An 18,746-nucleotide genomic window follows, 5' to 3' on the forward strand; every position below is an offset into this window, starting at 1 on the left:
ACAGCCCCATGATGGTAAGAACAGTCTCCAAACAGTTTGAAAAGGTACGGTTCAAACAGAAGAAGACAAACCAGTTTGCCATTTGACAAAAGAGCTACTAAAAAGTTAGGGAAGCAATCCAGAATAAAATGCAAACACAAATAAAGAAAGAATAAGTTTTCAGAAGCATAAGAGGACACTACTAACAGACGTATCTCATCGAAGCTCAGGATATCTAATACCCTACCGGTTACATTCTCAGATAATGTTTGGCCTTTATTAACTAAGGCTAGTCTTGTTATTCTCACGGGTTGCAAATTCATTGACATATAATACAAAAGTAAAAAGAAATTGCTTACTAATGGACTGCATAGAAAAGGATACAGACCAGCTTGCAACATTTTTCCCATATAGAGCATCTGAGAGTTTATACAGATAGAGATCACCAATAGCTGAGAATACAGATTGCATGAGACGTGGAGCTTTCCTCTGCCAAGAAAGAAAAAAAAAAAAATTGTAAACACATATCCAGTGTCTATCTACCTTTGTTCGAACAAGGTGAGTGCCATAACTACGAAAACCAAAGCCAAAGACAGAGTCATAGCCAAACCCACTAGCCACTACTACTCCATTTTGACAAAATTGGAAACTTGTTAGAACTTCAGATTCTGAAGGAAACCCATATTCAAGAAAACAATGTCAAAAGGTTCTGCTTCTTTAGAACAAATAAGCTAATCACCATCAAGAAAAGTAGCAGCACATTGTGTAATAATACTGACCATTATGTAGGGAGTATCAAGGCCCGTAACTTGGAGAAGTTTATACAAGAATGCGAATACCATAGGATGCAAAAAGCTTCGTATTCCTCTCTTCCACTCCCATGTCATATAACCATACCTATCATTATCATCAATCAACCAAACAAAATCAAAAATAAATAAAAATCTTAAAAATAGCATTCTCACTTACTACTATGTGATTAAAGCTTCCGAGACGAATCTAACACTACCACAAACACCATAATCTCAGAACAAAAAGGCAAAGTCAAATTCAAAAGCCTAGAGATTAGAAACATTACCCAAAGACGGTGCGGTGAGCTACTTCAAGTGATTGCCAATGTTCATCAGGGTTGAAATAAGTCTTAATCAACAGAGCATTTACTACACGAAACCCCAGGCACAACAAGAATATCTTCCTCGGAGATCTAGAATCGGGTTCATTAACGTCGTTAACTGACGCGCCACCGTCTCCATCGCCGCCGGCGATCTTCCGCTTCCTTATTTCCATCGAAGAAGAAGTTTATGTTTTCAGTTTTGCGATTACCCAAAACACATATTGATTGGGTTGTTAATTCACTTCTCAGCTCAGCCAATATTTAATGGGCTTATATAAAATGGGCTCTAGATTATTTAGGCCCATTTCATTGTAATATAATACAATTCGACGATTAATTTTTTTTCTTTAAGAAAAAACATGGCCTAAGGGCATCTTTAACGGTAGAGTGATCTTAGAAAATCTAAAATAATTAAATAATAGTCTATACTTAAGAACACACATTCAACAGTTATTGTATAAGAACAATTTTCAATTACTTAAGAACAGTTATATCCATTATTTAACATTTTTATTATTTTAAAATCCTTAAGAACACAATATGTATTGTAGTAATAAAGATTGTCTTAGACCATGGCTACTGGCCGTTACTCACACAAGTACTCTTATTAAAAAATTAATAAAAAGAGGAAAGAGATAAGAAAAGAAGGAGAAATGATTCCTCCGGAAGGAACTAAAGAAACGGTTCTCAGACAAAATAACACAAGTGTCACCCTTTAAGTGGAACAAATATTAAAAAATAAATAAATAAATAAATTTTACAATAAAAAGATTTTTTTTATTTTGTTAAGTAACGATTCACCGTTTTTCCTACTAATGATGCCCTAATAAGACTATCTTCATTGGTGTTTTTTATTAGAAACTTTTACAATAAAAAAAATCAAAAAGTTATGAAAAGTTATGAGAAAGGAGAGAAACATTTTTTCATCAAAAAACATTTGAAACATTGCTTCCATTATTAGACTATTCTCATAGTTTAACTTTCTTTAAAAAATTAAATATAATCAAGTAATTAAAATATTAATTTATTTTGTTTTTAAGAAACTCTGTAGATTTTTTACTGACGAGGATAGTCTAACACGACTATTTTTCTTCTTCTTTTACCAATTTGGATGAGAAGTTTGTTGTATCCCCCTTTCTCTCTCGTCTAAACCTAAAGTTCTAAAAGCCGCCGCTCAACTTTTTTCTCAGATCTGAGACCGGAGTGCGGTGGCTCCTTTAGCACCGGTTCTGGTCTCCCTGGTTTGTTTCTTGTCGTCCTTTTTAGCTTTGTATTAAGTTATGAGAAGTTTTTTGGCCATCGAATGGGGTTTCTATCTATTTTATTCGCTTTGTGATTTTGGGTGTCTTGCGAAAGCGGTCGAGCGTCTCAGTTCTGCTTGGTTGGTGGCTCGTTTGAGGAAGATGGTGCCGGATCTGAGATCGACGGGACTGAAGTCTGTAAAAAGCCATCGTTTTTCCCCTGCACACAATCGAGATCAGTTCCACGCTCTTGTGCTTTTTCTTGTTTTAATGCCGCGTGTTTGGCTTGTGTGTGCTCTGTAGACAGCTTCGCCTCGCCTTTGTCTTTTCGCTCACCTGTAATTGCCGCGTTTTATCGTTAGTCTCCCTTTAGTTTCGTCTCCTTTCTAAGATGAGGCTCCTATTGTGTGAAGTTTATGCTTGCTTCTCTGCTTCAGATCTTTCTGTTCTTAGGTGGAAGTTGTTGGTGATGATAATTTCTGTAGATGAGTGTCGTTCTTGATCTCTTTTTCGAGACTCATCGAGGTTGTTTTGTCTCGCTCCTTGTCTTTGCGGTTCCGAATCTGGAGGATGTCGGTTCGCTTTTATGGTTTCTAACTAGGCTCTCCCTTGACGCACCAGCCGTCTATGCCGTATCTGGAAGTGTTTCATGAGGTTCTGTATTGGGCCTTTACTTGTCATATTATGAAGTCATGGTTCTTGGTTTCGAGAGATCCTCTCTCATTGTGATAGGAGGAGGCATTTGTGATCGATGTAGTGGCCATGGGCTAACATTGGTTCATTTCATTCGCAAGAACTTCAGAAGAAAAGATCGATTTAGTTGTTTAGAAATAGTGTTTATCTTTTGGGTGTAATTGTTAGTTTGCCTCTTGTTCTTAGTTGTTGGTTTCAATCTCTTTCGTTTTGGTTTTCAAGCTTCCTTTAGTAGTTTTAGTTGACTCCGGGGACTTATCTGTGTCCGCCGGCTCTAGCTTCCCTTGTTTTGGGCTTTAGACTCTGGGGATATATCATTTTTTCGCCGGCGAAATTGTATTTCTCAGTGTAATATTCCAAGTATTATCAATATAACATTAGACGACCAAAAAAAAAGGATAGTCTAACACGACTAGCCTTTTATAGCCGAAACTGTTTACTGAACCATATGACATAAGCCTATTCTGTCAAACACATGGCATACGTTATATATAACCATCTATACAGGTGTTAAATCAAGCACGAAATCATAATTAATGAACATTCTTCTAAAAAAGAATACGTATTTCGTTAGTATGCAAATAAATGTGATATTAATTAAAAAGTAAAATTTGAATCGTATTTTGGAGATTTTCGTGTTGTCACTTTTTTTTGTTGTTGTCATATATGTGTTGTCACTTTGTTCCTTTAATTTATGCTCTCTCTTTTTTTTTTTGGTTATTTTCCAAGCATTGATTCTACTAGAAAATTATACACCCCTCTGGACGTTACTTAGGTAAGAAACTTAACAAGCTAAGCGTTACTTTTACTTACGTAAGAAACTGACATTTACCCAAAATCTATCATTAAAATTGCATACTGGCATGCTGTATGCAGAGACGTGTGTCTAATGAAATAAGGGATAACATTTGTCATTATCAAAATTTCACTTATATATTCTCACGTGTTTTTCTAATGGTGTTAGAAAAACAATAGTACTAGTGTTACTTGGAGTATAGTACTACGAAAACAAAAACTATTTTGTAACGTTAATTAATACTGTATCTACGACTAGAAGCAACTTTAATTTAGGTAATAACTAAAACCATAAAGTCAGTCAAAAACAATAAAAACTCTTTTGGAAATACAATAATCCCTATATATATCAACCTATAAATATAGTCTTGTGAATGAACAATGCAAATAATGCAAAAAATGGACGTTTCATCATCACACCATGTGGTTCTCTTCCCTTACATGTCAAAAGGCCACACGATTCCTCTCCTCCAATTCGCCCGTCTCCTCCTCCGTCACCGCCGTGTCCTCCCCGGCGAGGACGATGGAAAACAACCAACCATTTCCGTCACCGTCTTCACCACCCCAAAAAACCAACCATTCGTCTCAAACTTCCTCTCCGAAGACGTCGCATCATCATCATCAGTCAGAGTAATCTCCCTCCCTTTCCCTGAAAACATCGTCGGAATCCCTCCCGGCATCGAGAGCACCGACAAGCTCCCTTCCATGTCACTTTACGTACCCTTCACGCGTGCAACCAAGTCTCTCCAGCCTCTCTTCGAAGCAGCGCTTAAGAATCTTCCCAAAGTGTCTTTCATGGTCACCGATGGTTTCTTATGGTGGACATCGGAGTCCGCCGCTAGATTCGATATCCCGAGACTCGCCTTCTACGGCATGAACTCGTACGCATCGGCTATAGTATCATCCGTTTGGGTTCACGAACTCTTTACCAAACCGGAAAGTGTTATATCCGATACCGAACCGGTTACTGTACCGGACTTTCCATGGATCAGTGTTAAGAAGTGCCACTTCGACCCGGTTTTAACCAACTCGGATCAATCCGGTCCAGATTTTGAGCTATTAATGGACCATATTATATCCACCAAGAAAAGCCGTGGAGTTATAGTGAACAGTTTCTACGAGCTGGAGTCAACGTTCGTTGACTACCGGTCCCGTGATGACCATGAACCGAAACCATGGTGTGTTGGGCCTTCGTGTTTGGTAAATCCTCATAAACCGGAGAGTGATAAACCGGATTGGATTGATTGGTTGGACCGGAAGCGAGAGGAAGGACGTCCGGTTTTGTATGTGGCGTTTGGAACACAGGCTGAGATATCAAACCAGCAGCTCAATGAAATAGCACTAGGATTGGAAAATTCCAAGGTACGTTAATTAAAGAATGAATCCAACGGACATGGTAATATTTATTACAGTTGACCAATCACTTTTATCATCCGATCGACCTAGCTATAATTAGTAATTTACATGCATGTATCCCATAAAATATTTTTTCCTCTTTTTATAACGTTTAATTTATATTTTTTCGTCTTTTATAACGTTTAAATTAGGGATGCTAAAATCATACATACAGAATGTTAATTAACGTGGTGTTGATTGGTTTAATAAAGGTGAATTTCTTGTGGGTTACGAGAAAGGACTTGGATGATGAAGTAACTGGATCAGGATTAGGGTTAGAAAAGAGAGTGAAAGAGAATGGGTTGATTGTGCGAGAATGGGTAAACCAATGGGAGATATTGTCACATGAAAGTGTCAAAGGGTTTTTGAGTCATTGTGGGTGGAACTCGGTACAAGAGAGTATTTGTGCTGGGATTCCCCTGCTCGCTTGGCCAATGATGGCTGAGCAGCCGCTCAATGCAAAGCTGGTTGTAGAGGAGCTTAAGATCGGTGTAGGAATCGAAGCTGAAGATGGAAGTGTCAAAGGGCTCGTCAGAAAAGAAGAACTTAGTCGAAAGGTATTCTATATAAAAATATTTTCAGTGAATCTAATATTAGATTAGGCACTAAATTTACTTTGTTGTTGTTGTTGTACAATTTAGATTAAAGAATTAATGGAAGGAGAGATGGGGAAAACCGCAAAGAACAATGTGATGGAGTATGCGGAAATGGCAAAAAAAGCTTTGGTACCAGAGACTGGTTCGTCTTGGAAGAATTTGAATTCTCTTCTTGAAGAGCTATGCAAGAGTAGAGAGCCAGATGGTGTTTGTGAGTTGTCAAGTGATGAACAAAGAGACTGAGGATTGGATAACAGTTAACCAATATAAATGCCTGGTTCTGTTGAAAAGTTAGTTTATAATAAGTTTTTTTTTGTTTGGTAGAATTTATAATAAGTTTAGAGAAATATATCCTGGTACTGTAATTCTAGGATGTTGGTTTAGTCAATTTGAAAACTTTCAAGCTTTTCAATTGTTTTCAGATTCAGTGGTGTCAATAGGAGACTTAGCTTGTTCTTCTTTTCCTCCGAGTATGATCAATTTCACAAAGTTGCTATTACGTTATTGTTCTTTTAAATGATCTCATAGTGAGTTTGTATCCAAAGACAGTATCTGATATAAGAAAGAAAAGAAATCATACAAACATTTTAAGAACAATGTATTGTGTACTCTACACTCTTTTGCTATACCTAACATCCTTAAACCGAAACGGAAAAAGAAAAGCGTTTGAAGTTGAAACAATCATATGGGGTTCCTAATTAACTATTTACCATCTAAAACCGAACATTTCACAAAAGTTTATTACCCCAAAACTCTACACCTTTTAATGATCATCTTCTTTGTCTATTGAGAAATCAGGCTCATCTGGTTTGAATAGTTGAGGCATCTTCAGACTGTTTGAAGATCCATCTTTCTTACCAGTAGTACTACTTGAAGCCTTTTGATTTGTGCCTTTTTTTGTGTTTGCCGCAAATTTAGATGCCAAGATTGTTGCTCCCAGATGTTGATTGTTGTTTGTGTTGTCCATTGAGAGGCCCTCGATATCCTCACCGTCGCTTCCATAGTAATATTCTCCAGTTTCTTCGTCTCCTTCATTGTAACCTGTTTCATCTGTGTAATAGTATCCACTGCTCTCGTGCAGGCTGAGCTCTTTCGCGAGCTTTCTTCGTTTGTATCTTCTCCATGCGGATTGGATGAAACATGTTCCCCATGCTCTCCACTGATGTGAATAGTACCTGAAAAATGGACATATGAAACTTAATTTAGCTCTGTCCTGGATCTTTTCATATCAAGATGAATTTCTTTTTATGACTGGATTCTCACATCACAAGAATCCTATGTATGGTTTACCTGAAAGCGTGTTGCAGTTTTTTGCTTTGAAGACGCTTGAACTGATGAGCAACGAACTTAAGATCCTCTGCGCTTAAGGCAAAGGCTTCGACTTCAGAGAGGGCACGGACGCTTCGGGTTGAAGACGGAAGATTGAGTGTAGAGTTTGGCATTAAAGCCCATGTAAGAAGCTCTTCCCCACAGAAATCTCCAGGTCTTAGAGTAGTGGAGTTGAAGAAACCAGATCTTCCTCCNATAGTACCTGAAAAATGGACATATGAAACTTAATTTAGCTCTGTCCTGGATCTTTTCACATCAAGATGTGTATTGTTTACCTGAAAGCGTGTTGTAGTTTTTTGCTTTGAAGACGCTTGAACTGATGAGCAACGAACTTAAGATCCTCTGCGCTTAAGGCAAAGGCTTCGACCTCAGAGAGGGCACGGACGCTTCGGGTTGAAGACGGAAGATTGAGTGTAGAGTTTGGCATTAAAGCCCATGTAAGAAGCTCTTCCCCACAGAAATCTCCAGGTCTTAGTGTAGTGGAGTTGAAGAAACCAGATCTTCCTCCATTTGTTGTCGAGCTCTCTATTTGTCCTCGGATCACAAATAGCATCTCATTCACCGGATCACCTTCACGGAATATGTAAGTCCCGGCTGTGCTTAAAGACGAGACAAGGCATCCGCATATAGCATCAAGAAGTTGATCATCCATTTGAGAGAAGAATGGGACCTGCACTTAGCAAAACCATATGATTTCTAAAATTGGAAAACAATCAAACCCACAACCGTTTTATATGAGGACAGAGTTGATGTATGTACCCGGCGGACAAGAGCTAGACAGAGATGACGTTGGATTTCACGTCGTAAGTCTGTAGGTAAAGATTGCAGGATTGATTCTTCATCGACACCTCGGGTTGCAAGCCATTTATATTGAACGAATCTACGGACACGTTCTTGAAGCTCTGGAGGTAGTTGACGATGTCTCATCCATTCTTCAGTGTCTCTTCTCTTAACTCTCCATTCCTCAACTCTTACAGACATCGATTGTAGAGAAGACTTTTTCACCAAGTTAAAAATCAAGATTAGAAAGACAAAAACAATGTCTCTGTATTGAAAATTTTCGCAGTCATATGAATAAGCTTTGAAACTTACTTGCATGTTACCAATCAGGAGTGTGAAGAGAATCAACCCAAAAATACAGATTGTAATACAGAACAGGGTCTCGCCAAGATATACACTTGTTGTTATATTCTGGCCATAAGAACTTTGAAACAAAAATGATGTTAGAAACAGAGGATTACATTCTAAGATAGAGACTATAACTTTTTTGGTTCAAAGGTTACCATACCTTAGATTTCTTAAACCCCACCAAAGACAATACAAGTACTTGGAAACGAAATCTGTGGTGGCAACTTGAGTAGTAAAAGCTTCAGCAAACATACCGAACTTGAAATTGGTAGTGCTGCTTGTAGCATCGCAATGAGAAAGAACCTGAGTAACGTTCTGCCAATACTGTCGCTCAGGTTGCTCAAGACTCTTGCAGTCCAAGAAGCTAGGAAGACAATCTAAAACTCTCAGTGCGTTATCTTTCTTGCATACATTAGACCAGCACGAGAACTGCCGCCCAATTGATGATAAATACCACATTGCTCCTAACACCTACCCACAAATAGAGATCCTCAGCAACTTTAACAGAATCAATATAAAGAGAAACACACACATGACACAACACAGAAAAAAACTTACATGACTAGCGAGGATGTAGAGAAGGAGGTTATATGCAGCTCCTGCCCAAGCAGTCTTGGCTATAAACCCTGTTGTCTTTATAATCCTTTGGTTTAAAGGGAATATGATAAATGATCTTGGAATGTATTGAACCAGAACGATAAGTGCTAGAGTGCTATTCGCATGATTAGCAGTCCCGTTTGTAGCGGCTGGGATTACTAGCCAAATCACAAGCTGAGAGATCAAAAGATTAGTCAGAACAAGCATGAGGCTCCCATGATGTATATCTCTGTTCTTTAATCCTAATCGCAAACTCTTAACCTAGAATTACCAAATTTTTTCTTTGAATAGACTTAAAACTAAGGTGACTTGACAAAGAAGGTATGTCGTCTACTATTACAAACACATCAAAGAGGTTCCTCTGTTTTAGTCAAAAGGCTTATATCAGAACCTGAGGAAGAGGAAGCATGGCAGCAACATCAACGAGAAAATCTGTTTTCAAGTATCTCATAGCGATCTCTCTAGAATCCTTAACAAGCTCACCGCGACCAAAAACACGAGAGCTTCTAGCGACGAAGGCGGTTCTAAACTTCATAAGGATGTGGAGTAGGTGGAAGATATCAGCGACGGTACGGAAGAAGGTGACTGTAGCGGCGAGGCTGATGTCGACGGAGAGACAAGCAGGACCACCGACGTAAGGGACGTAGAAATAGAGAGGATCGAGGAAGAGAGCGAGGATGGAAGTAATGAGAAAGACGTGGTTCCAATAGGTGACGATGTTGCTGTCCGGGTCGAGGATCTGATGCCGCCATAGAAGGAGGCTGATTTGGTTACCGTTGTCAGATCCTCTATTAGTGGCGGCGGAGGTTATGGTCTCCGGGAGGAGGCAGCGGAGAGACCGGATCTTATTCATCTTCCATGGCGGATTCCGGTGTTAAATCGGATTCCGCATTAAGAGAGAGAGATTGAGAGAGAGGTTAGGGCAGTTACGTTGCGTCGTGATTTTTTTTATTTTTTCTTTGAATTTTGCATTTTGATTTTTGATGATTTTGGAAGAAGGAGAGGGTTTCTCGCGGGAAAAGTGAGAGAAGGGCCATGGAAATAGGGAGAGGTAGTTTTCCGAGAATACGATTGGAGAGTGAGGGTATTTACGGAAATTAGAAGGTCTCGTTTTGTTTATGCAGTTTTTATGTTGTCGAAACAGCACACGTTTTGCCTCCGGAAACTTTCAATTGGCTTAACGTTTTGTTGTCGTTGATTGTTGGACCTACCTGGCCCAATAGTTTATAGATCGGCCCGTCATGTAATTTTAGACATGAGAGAAGAAACAAATAAAAAGAGAGAAGAGTTTGGTAATGTTGAAAATTCACTTATGTGGGATAATTGAATTTGTATGAGCTGATAAATACCACTACTTAGCTAGATTTATTATTTTACTAGGTGCTTCCCCACGCAACGCGTGGGTTGTGGTATAGTTGGCACTTTCTTGTTTTTTTTTGGTCTTTTTTCGTTTTCTCTTTTGTATTATTTCGTTTTAATTAGACATATACGGGCTTTACCGTCACTTTTATTTATACACTATATGTTTATACTATTTCGTTTTAATTAGGCATATACGGGCTTTGCCGTCACTTTTATTTATACACTATATGTTTATACTATTTCGTTTAGATGTGTATAATTGTGGCGTTTATTTTTTATGAATTATGAAGATGTTGTTTCTTGCTTTTGAGGATCCAATCTTATCATTGACTGATATTGTTTCCAATACATTTATTGTATTATAGATTTTCTAATTAACTGCTTATGTAAACCCTTCATACGTTGATGTTGTAATAATAAGTTATTTTTTTAAAATATCTTCCGTGTAAGTGATTATGTTTGTATGCCCATGTTTTGGTCTAATATCAATAAGATCGTTTCTGTTTTTCTTTAGTTGGCTTTGAAACCAATATTGAGTTAAGCAAATAATGGGTCGAATTATGGTGTTAATAAGTAATATAAATTCATATATATATATATTGTATATATGTGACTATAAATTTAGCTAACTAAAAAATTATGTAATATTTAAATACAATCTTGAATATATATATATATATATATATTTATTTGTGGGAGGAATGTATGAAATTATTGGATAGAAGTTATTTTTGAGTTAAATGACCTTTAATGTCTTTAAAGTGAGTTAAATATTAATAAATTTTTATATGTGTCTTGACTTTTTTTAAAAGGAATACCAAGTGTTTCCTTCCAAATTTGAAGTGATATAGTATTTTAGTTTTCTTATATGATTTTATGAACTTCAATGTAAAAGTTTTTCAAAGTAATAAGTACACTCACTGATTGAATTATAAAATTTGGAGAAATGTTTATTTCGTTTAATCATCTGCTCTTTTAAATAAATTAAATAAGTATGTTGTTATTCCTACAAATAGGACAACATATATTATAGTTTAACCATGGAGTTAAGCAATGGAAATGGAACTTGTGATTGCAAGACAAAATGCTTATATGTTACACATTGATCGTTTAAAAATGAATAGGAACATCTAATTCTCAAATAAAGTTGATTGTTTTGTTAAAACCAACATATGTGAATTTAAATTTAACTATGCAAATTTAAAAAATAAATATGAATAGATTAGAAAGGCAAGAAATATAAAAGAAATATTTTTTATATAAATAAAATAAAAATTGAAAACAATGTTAAATATATATAATACTTTCTACATTAAAATATAGAATCAAACTCTTATAAGTTACAACACATATGAGATATAACAACATTTGATATTAGTAGGAGAGGAGGAGAGAATGTTTACTATAAGATGGTAATCCAAATTAGATAATAGAGATGAATCTTTAAAAAATAAAACAATGTAATATATATACATATATATAATACTTTTAAAATTAAAATATAGAATCAAACTCTTACAACACATATGAGATATAACAATATTTGATATTGGTGGGAAAGGAGGAAAGAATGATTACTTATAAGATAATAATCCAAATTAGATAAAGGAGATAAATCTTTTAAAATAAGAACAATAAAAAATATATATCATGTAGTCTCTAAAATTAAAATTTAGCATTAACAATTTACAATGATATTTCATTTGTTTTTTACAACCAATACCACAAAAATAAGAAATCAAAAATAACAAAAAAAACGAAAAATGATTTGAGGTATTGTAAAAGAGAATGAGAGAATGTGAAAATGAGATAGTAAAAGAATGTCAATATGAGAGAATGATAGATTGAGAAAATGTTTATTTATATGATAAGAAATGATGGAAATTACATTTAGAACTATGGAGTTACAATAGTAATTTATTGTGTTTGAATAAAATTGAGTGGTAGAATATGATTAATGCATAATTTATTTTATTTTCAGTTATAATTTTATTTTAATGTGTGAGTTAAATGTATTGTGTTTATTGGGTCTTAAATATTGTTTAAATCAAATAGAAAGCAAATAAAAAATAAATAAAAATTAGAAAACATTAAATGAAAATCAACCAATAAGGAGAGATAAAAACCTTACTTTTATATATATGATATATTGCTTTAAACTTTGAAATGAGAAATATATTATAAACAATAATTTTACATGAGAAATATATTAATTTAGCCAACCAAAATATAAATATAAGTTTAGCCAACCAAAATAAATTAAAAATATTAAAATTTAACTAAAAATATTTTTTCTTGAAAGATAAATAAGTTAGTAGGAGGAATGAATTAATGTACAATTATTGGATAGGAGTTACATTTGAGTTAAATGGAGTTACATGTCTTTAATTATAAATAAATATTTTAATTTTTTATAACCTAAAATAAAAGGAGTACCAAGTGGTTGAATCAAAATTCACATAATTCCAAGGATAACTTATATTGTTTTGGTTTTCACTCATCAATTTAATTTATAGTGCTAGATTTCATACTAATGGTTTCATCTTTAGAGAATTTAGTGAAATGATATTTTTAAAATTATATTTTATTTTTATATTTAAGTTCCAGTTGAATATGTTTTGTTTTTTGGATCATTTTTTATTTTGATTAAAGACACAAAAAACCAATTGTTTAATTATGTTCTTTTTGTTTTCAAAAACCTCAAATCATAAATATATATATATATATATATATTATATTGATATCTGCAGATTTAACAATTGAATCACAAAACAAAATAGTCTTTATAAATGGATAAATGGATAATTATATTGATCTTTAAATATTATATTGATCTTTATAAATTATTAAAAATGATACATGAATATGTGAGATAACCAGAGACATAATAGATAATTACATATGGATCATTTCAACTTTATGATCTTATTGTGTGGTGAATATTGTAAGGAAGTATGAAAATAATGACTTATAAGATGTTAATATAAAATAGAAAATGGAGATAAACATTTTAAAAGATTAAAATAAATATATAAGATATACATATCATACAAACTCTAAAACTAAGCTTTTACAATGATATTTGATTTGATTTTTTATAACCCATACAACAACAATAACAAAAAAAATACAAAACAAAACAAAACAAAACAAAAAAGAGATTTGAGAGTAGTGGAAGAAGATGAGAGAATGAAAGAGTGATAGACTAAGAGAATAAGATAATGAGTATTTATAGGAAGAGAAATGATGGAAAATTACATTTAGAAAAATGAGAGTTACAATTCTAATTTATTGTTTTGTTTTAATACAATTGATTAATACAACTTAGTGGAGAAATAAAGTTAATGCATAATTTATAGAGAGAATTTATATGATTTCAGTTTTATATTGTGTGAGTTAAATGTGAAAATTAATTGTTTTTCAATTTGTGTTTTAATATAAATATTTGTTTTGTTAAAATTGTATTGCCAAATGGACTAATAAGGAAAGAGTGAAACCTTACTTTTATATATATATGATTTTTTGTCAACATACAAAACCGTGATTAAGTTTTTTATACTGTTTTTTTATATATTTCCGTTATTGACAAAAAATTATAAAAATTGTCTTACCCCATAGATAAAATAGAATTTGTAAATAAAAAGGATATATAAGGAGCACGCGTACCAAACATTCTGCGACAATATATGGTAGTGGGAGAAGATAGTGTACATATGTATGTTGGCAGTTGGCACCATAAGATAGTGTGTTAGTGTGTGTTACCTATAAAAATAACAAAAAGGGAATAAGAAATACTTAGAAACAATGATGCGAATATTAAAAAGGAATCATAACGAAAAAAAAATGAATACTAAAAAAACAAATTTTTAAAAATTACGTCAGGGAAACATAAATGTTTATCCACACACACAAAAGGAACAACAACCTCCATCATATCATTCTAACTTTTCCACTACTAAAAAACCATTTCCACTATTGCTAGCTAGCTATTTAGTATATATATATTTTGAAAGCCTCCAAGGACATCAAACAAATACATGCTTATATATATGTTTCCTCTAACTACAATGACGTATTTAGTGCTTAGTTTTATTAAGCAAAACCAACTTTGAACCGAAATAGAGAGAACATAAACTCGTGCGAGTAGATTTGAACCGGACGATATAAACGAAAATAATACGATCAATACATAAATCAAAGCACTGGCTAGTAAACCCAAATCTTTTTTAAGTGCTATTATTTGAGCGGAACTATTAAATGAATTATCGTTGACCTTTTTTATACGTTACGATGTGGAAAATAAAACGAAAACAAGTGTCGCTCGAGATACTTTATATCCCATGCAAAAATGTAAATTATACCAGCAAAATAAATATGTTTGTATACACCAATTTAGCCTATTATAGATCTCAATAAATCTCATACTACCAGAAGACTAATTGCTAGCATAATTCGAAATCATTATTACCAATGAATATATCTCATAACCTGTCCCAAAAAAAAAAAAAAAAACGTAGACATGCATGTAAAACATGATTGGGTTAACGGTTTCGAAAGAATGATCGATCTATAATAGTATTAGCTAGCTGCCTCATAAAATTATTTCTCCCATCTGACACAAAGTAGTAAACTTTCAATCGAGAGAAATAACGATAACATATAGACAAGCTTATATTTATATATACAGTATATGATTTTATATTTATCTATGTATTTTGTTAAATGTAATTATGAAACAATGATGTCATTCCAACTGAGGATTAATCATGCATGGATCTACAGATACGATGTTGGTTAAACATTATTATCGACTAATTAATTACTTCTGATTCGATGATGGCTGATATTAAGTATGACCACGTGTGGCAGATTTGAAACGCAAATTAGAGATGTTAAAATATAGAATCTGACGGGATCCAATTCCTTTATTTTTCCACCTTTTGCCACTATGAATATTATATTAAAAACCATAATTAATTAAGAAGTTTTACACTCTTTTGAATTACTTTATTCTTTTTCTTTTCATGTTGAGTACACTATACGAAAAAATACTATATTTGTTGTTGTTAAAGACAAAAGAAAATCAACAAAATTCAGGAAAAAAATTAAAGTAGCATTCAAAGACAAGGCAAATACAAGTTTATATGAAAGATGTCTTTACTAATAATACAAGGAACACAAATTTGCCCTCCTAGAGAAAAACTTGTTATTTCAGAATAAAGGAAATAAATATAAACTACTATACTTGTTGCTCTTCTTACCAATAAAGTCGTTGGTGTTTATTATGAAACAGATTATAAAAAAAATAAATGATTACAAACATGTAATAAGATGGATGGCAAAGGGTTCCCACATCCCATTCTAGGAAGCAACAAATTTCCTTTTTGTTTGATTTACATAATTGCTAACGACGGACACAAGAGGAAATGTATCGTGAACATTTCAATCATTTGGGACCCAAATGAAAAAGACTTTGTACATAAATATATTGTTTTATTGAATAATAAAAAAGTAGATTGTAGTTTTGTGAAGTTTTAAAGCACTCGCTTATCAATTAGTATATATCAAAAAGAAATAAGATAAGCTGCTTTCAAAGTGGTAAGAGTTAGGTCTTGACAAAAAGTTTTGAAGGTGGTGCCACACACTAGAATCCTTTCACCTATATATCCTATACATACACACGTGTCCAAAGATTTTTCTAAGTCATATAAATCAAATACAATCAAAAGATATGTTTTTTAAAAATATCCTTGAATAGTATAATCTATAGATATGTGTGAATAATTTTTGTGGATTTGAGAGTTTTGGAGAGGATGAACTAACAGGTCACACACGTAACGTAATATACCCCTAAGATAAACCATCAAAGAATGAAATTAGAATAGAATCTCTTGGTACTATCAAACAAACAATAAAAAAAAAAAAAGTGAAGAAGACACACCAATCTTATTCATTCCCCACCCATCTCCCATTAATATTTCTTTATCTCCTCCTAGCTACTACTACTATATTTTTTTCTTTCTTCCATCTCTGACATTTTTTTCTTTATTTTATGGTTACACTAGAACTTGTAAAACTTGTTTTATCCATAAAATTTTACAGATGGTCTTCTTACATAACAACTAATTATTACATAAATTCAATTATGGATTGGTTAACACATTTTTTAAAAATGACTTTTTAACTATAATTTTTTTTATATAAAAAGATATACACTAATTTTATCTTTATTAATAAAATTAATAAATCATATTATAAAATCATGCAAAATAATCATTAATCCGCGTGAAAAAGTGTCACAACGATCTTACGTTAATTTTGATAAATACAAGAAAATATACACACAGTACACACAAATCTATATAGGTTGAAAAGTACATTTCTTTATACAAACACACATTTATTAAGATTTGCACATTCTTCCATAACAAAGAAAGAAAGAAGACCCCACTCTTTTTTTTTTTGCTTGAGGAGTATTATGATATTTTTGCAGTTATATTTGTGGCAGTTATCTTTAATCATATTCTTCTTTCATATGTTTTTGTGTGTTTCTTCCTCTCTCTTTCTCTCTGTCTATGTGGTGGTTCTTGATTTTGTTGGCCAAACCTTTCGTTATACCTTCAATGCATCATTAATCACAAATCCAAAATAAAAAGTTCCTAACGTCCTCAATCGTATTAAATTCCCCCATATATTTATTGCTTTCCATAAACTAAATCCCATCTTCTTCAACCCCCACAAAAATGAGTTTCTTGTGAGTGATTTTTTAGAGACAAAAACCAATCATGGATCTCGAGCGTCTAAGCCCAAGAAACCCAGTTAAGGTACTTCAATTTCAGTTTTTTAAAAATCATCTCTTTTTGTTGCTAAATGTGTAAAAATCTGTTCTTTTCTTTTTCTGTTTGGGGTTCGGTTGCCAGAAAGAATCTTGGTGGACAGTTCTGACTTTAGCATACCAGAGCTTAGGTGTAGTCTATGGAGATTTAGCGACTTCGCCATTGTATGTCTACAAGAGCACTTTTGCTGAAGACATCACACATTCAGAGACAAACGAAGAGATCTTTGGTGTTCTGTCTCTCATCTTCTGGACATTAACTTTAATCCCACTTGTCAAATACGTTTTTATTGTGCTTCGTGCTGATGATAATGGTGAAGGTGGGACTTTTGCTCTCTACTCTTTACTGTGTCGTCATGCTAGAATCAGCTCTTTGCCCAATTTCCAGCTCGCTGATGAGGATCTTTCTGAGTATAAGAATAATAACTCCGGGGAGGATTCGAGGAGGAGTTTGAAAGCTACTGGGTGGAGTTTGAAAAACACGTTGGAGAAGCATAAGTTTCTTCAGAACATGTTGCTTGTTCTTGCTCTGATTGGGACTTGTATGGTTATTGGTGATGGTGTTCTTACACCTGCAATCTCTGGTAATTAAAACAAATTTGATTCTTTCTCAGATTTGATTTTAAAAAAGGATCTAAAACCTTAATTAGTAGCTAACTTTTTGGGGGTGAATTTGCAGTTTTCTCTGCAGTCTCTGGATTAGAGTTATCCATGTCCAAGCAGCAACATCAATGTAAGTTCCTTTTTTGCTTCTTTTTGATTAGATTGGTAAGTGTAGAGATTTTGCAACTTGAAAAAAATGGGAATTTTAAAATCACTAGATCCCCAAAAGTATCAAATTATGCTATTTTTAGCAGTTTCCTCTTAAGTTTTGTTTGGTTCCTAAGTTTAATCCATACTGTTTAGATTAGTTTAGGAACAAGATTTGCTCCATCAGTAGTAACTGTAGACGCAGTGACAATTTTGATTCCCTTCAAGCCGGATGCTAAAATCACGCAATAAGTCGAGATATTGGGTTTAGATTACCTATGTTGGTGTTTAGTGTCCACATAGTCATTTGGCTAATTGCATGTTAGGTTGAATCCATGTAGGATCAACATGAAGCTTCTTAATTATGTATAAAATAAGTTAATTAACTTTTTTTTTAGTGTAGAAGGTGAGGCTGATGCAGATTGCATTCTTATAATCATAAGATAATGAATGTGGTTTAGGAGTTAGTGATTTATTAAAGATATATAAAGATGAAGGAATATAAAATTCATAAAGCTTATACCTTTTGGAAACTCAAGTGGTCAAATAAAATGTTAGTTGGATTGGATAAGACTTCTCAGGTCATAGGTTTTTTAAGATTCTGAATTAAGTAACCTTCTTTGTCTTATGGCTAAAATGTTCACTTGCTAGCTACTCATTTATTGAATCAACTAAAGCACTCACAATTCTGCAGATGTGGAGGTGCCTGTGGTCTGCGCCATACTCATAATCTTGTTCTCCCTACAACACTATGGAACACATCGTTTAGGGTTTGTATTTGCTCCCATTGTGCTGACATGGCTTCTCTGCATAAGCACCATTGGTGTATACAACATCTTCCACTGGAATCCTCATGTTTACAAAGCATTGTCTCCTTATTACATCTACAAGTTCCTCAAGAAAACTCGTAAACGCGGTTGGATGTCTCTCGG

The 18,746-nt window shown here is 33.7% G+C and overlaps 4 protein-coding genes across 4 annotated transcripts in view; 2 read left to right on the forward strand and 2 right to left on the reverse strand.

Moving 5' to 3' along the window:
- The window catches only part of LOC104769722 (GPI mannosyltransferase 3-like), a 5,402-nt gene extending 4,104 nt beyond the window's left edge, over positions 1 to 1,298 (reverse strand). The window contains exons 1-4 of the mRNA XM_010494001.2: positions 1,058 to 1,298; positions 759 to 876; positions 364 to 468; positions 15 to 94 (exon numbers count right to left, since the gene is read on the reverse strand). Coding sequence (XP_010492303.1) covers positions 15 to 94; positions 364 to 468; positions 759 to 876; positions 1,058 to 1,266 — 512 coding nt within the window. The 5' untranslated portion in view covers positions 1,267 to 1,298. The remainder of the gene's footprint in view (positions 1 to 14; positions 95 to 363; positions 469 to 758; positions 877 to 1,057) is intronic.
- Positions 4,197 to 6,269, forward strand: LOC104769723 (UDP-glycosyltransferase 90A1-like). The gene is made up of 3 exons (XM_010494002.2): positions 4,197 to 5,184; positions 5,430 to 5,774; positions 5,859 to 6,269. The coding sequence occupies exons 1-3, from the start codon at positions 4,204 to 4,206 to the stop codon at positions 6,054 to 6,056; spliced, it is 1,524 nt and encodes a 507-aa protein (XP_010492304.2). The 5' UTR covers positions 4,197 to 4,203; the 3' UTR covers positions 6,057 to 6,269.
- LOC104769724 (cyclic nucleotide-gated ion channel 18-like) lies at positions 6,420 to 9,777 on the reverse strand. Its single transcript, XM_010494003.2, has 7 exons — positions 9,259 to 9,777; positions 8,829 to 9,041; positions 8,431 to 8,741; positions 8,235 to 8,346; positions 7,902 to 8,138; positions 7,418 to 7,812; positions 6,420 to 6,988 (listed from the first exon to the last, which is right to left on the reverse strand). Exons 1-7 carry the CDS (start codon positions 9,718 to 9,720, stop codon positions 6,577 to 6,579), a joined length of 2,142 nt encoding a protein of 713 aa, XP_010492305.1. The 5' UTR covers positions 9,721 to 9,777; the 3' UTR covers positions 6,420 to 6,576.
- The window catches only part of LOC104769726 (potassium transporter 8-like), a 12,214-nt gene continuing 10,180 nt past the window's right edge, over positions 16,713 to 18,746 (forward strand). The window contains exons 1-3 of the mRNA XM_010494005.2: positions 16,713 to 17,053; positions 17,150 to 17,648; positions 17,744 to 17,797. Of these exons, the coding sequence (XP_010492307.1) occupies positions 17,015 to 17,053; positions 17,150 to 17,648; positions 17,744 to 17,797 (592 nt within the window). The 5' untranslated portion in view covers positions 16,713 to 17,014. The remainder of the gene's footprint in view (positions 17,054 to 17,149; positions 17,649 to 17,743; positions 17,798 to 18,746) is intronic.

The sequence above is a fragment of the Camelina sativa genome, chromosome 20 (genome assembly GCF_000633955.1).
Source record: "Camelina sativa cultivar DH55 chromosome 20, Cs, whole genome shotgun sequence".
In the NCBI taxonomy this organism is placed as follows: Eukaryota; Viridiplantae; Streptophyta; class Magnoliopsida; order Brassicales; family Brassicaceae; genus Camelina; species Camelina sativa.

Excerpts from the sequence above, each read along its gene's own strand:
- LOC104769724 (XM_010494003.2), bottom strand. The coding sequence starts at position 9,720 with ATGAATAAGATCCGGTCTCTCCGCTGCCTCCTCCCGGAGACCATAACC. Across the intron at positions 9,042-9,258 it reads CCATGCTTCCTCTTCCTCAG|CTTGTGATTTGGCTAGTAAT; the intron begins GTTCTGATATAA and ends TTGATCTCTCAG. Across the intron at positions 8,742-8,828 it reads TCTACATCCTCGCTAGTCAT|GTGTTAGGAGCAATGTGGTA; the intron begins GTAAGTTTTTTT and ends ATTTGTGGGTAG.
- LOC104769723 (XM_010494002.2), top strand. The coding sequence starts at position 4,204 with ATGCAAATAATGCAAAAAATGGACGTTTCATCATCACACCATGTGGTT. Across the intron at positions 5,185-5,429 it reads TAGGATTGGAAAATTCCAAG|GTGAATTTCTTGTGGGTTAC; the intron begins GTACGTTAATTA and ends GGTTTAATAAAG. Across the intron at positions 5,775-5,858 it reads AAGAAGAACTTAGTCGAAAG|ATTAAAGAATTAATGGAAGG; the intron begins GTATTCTATATA and ends TGTACAATTTAG.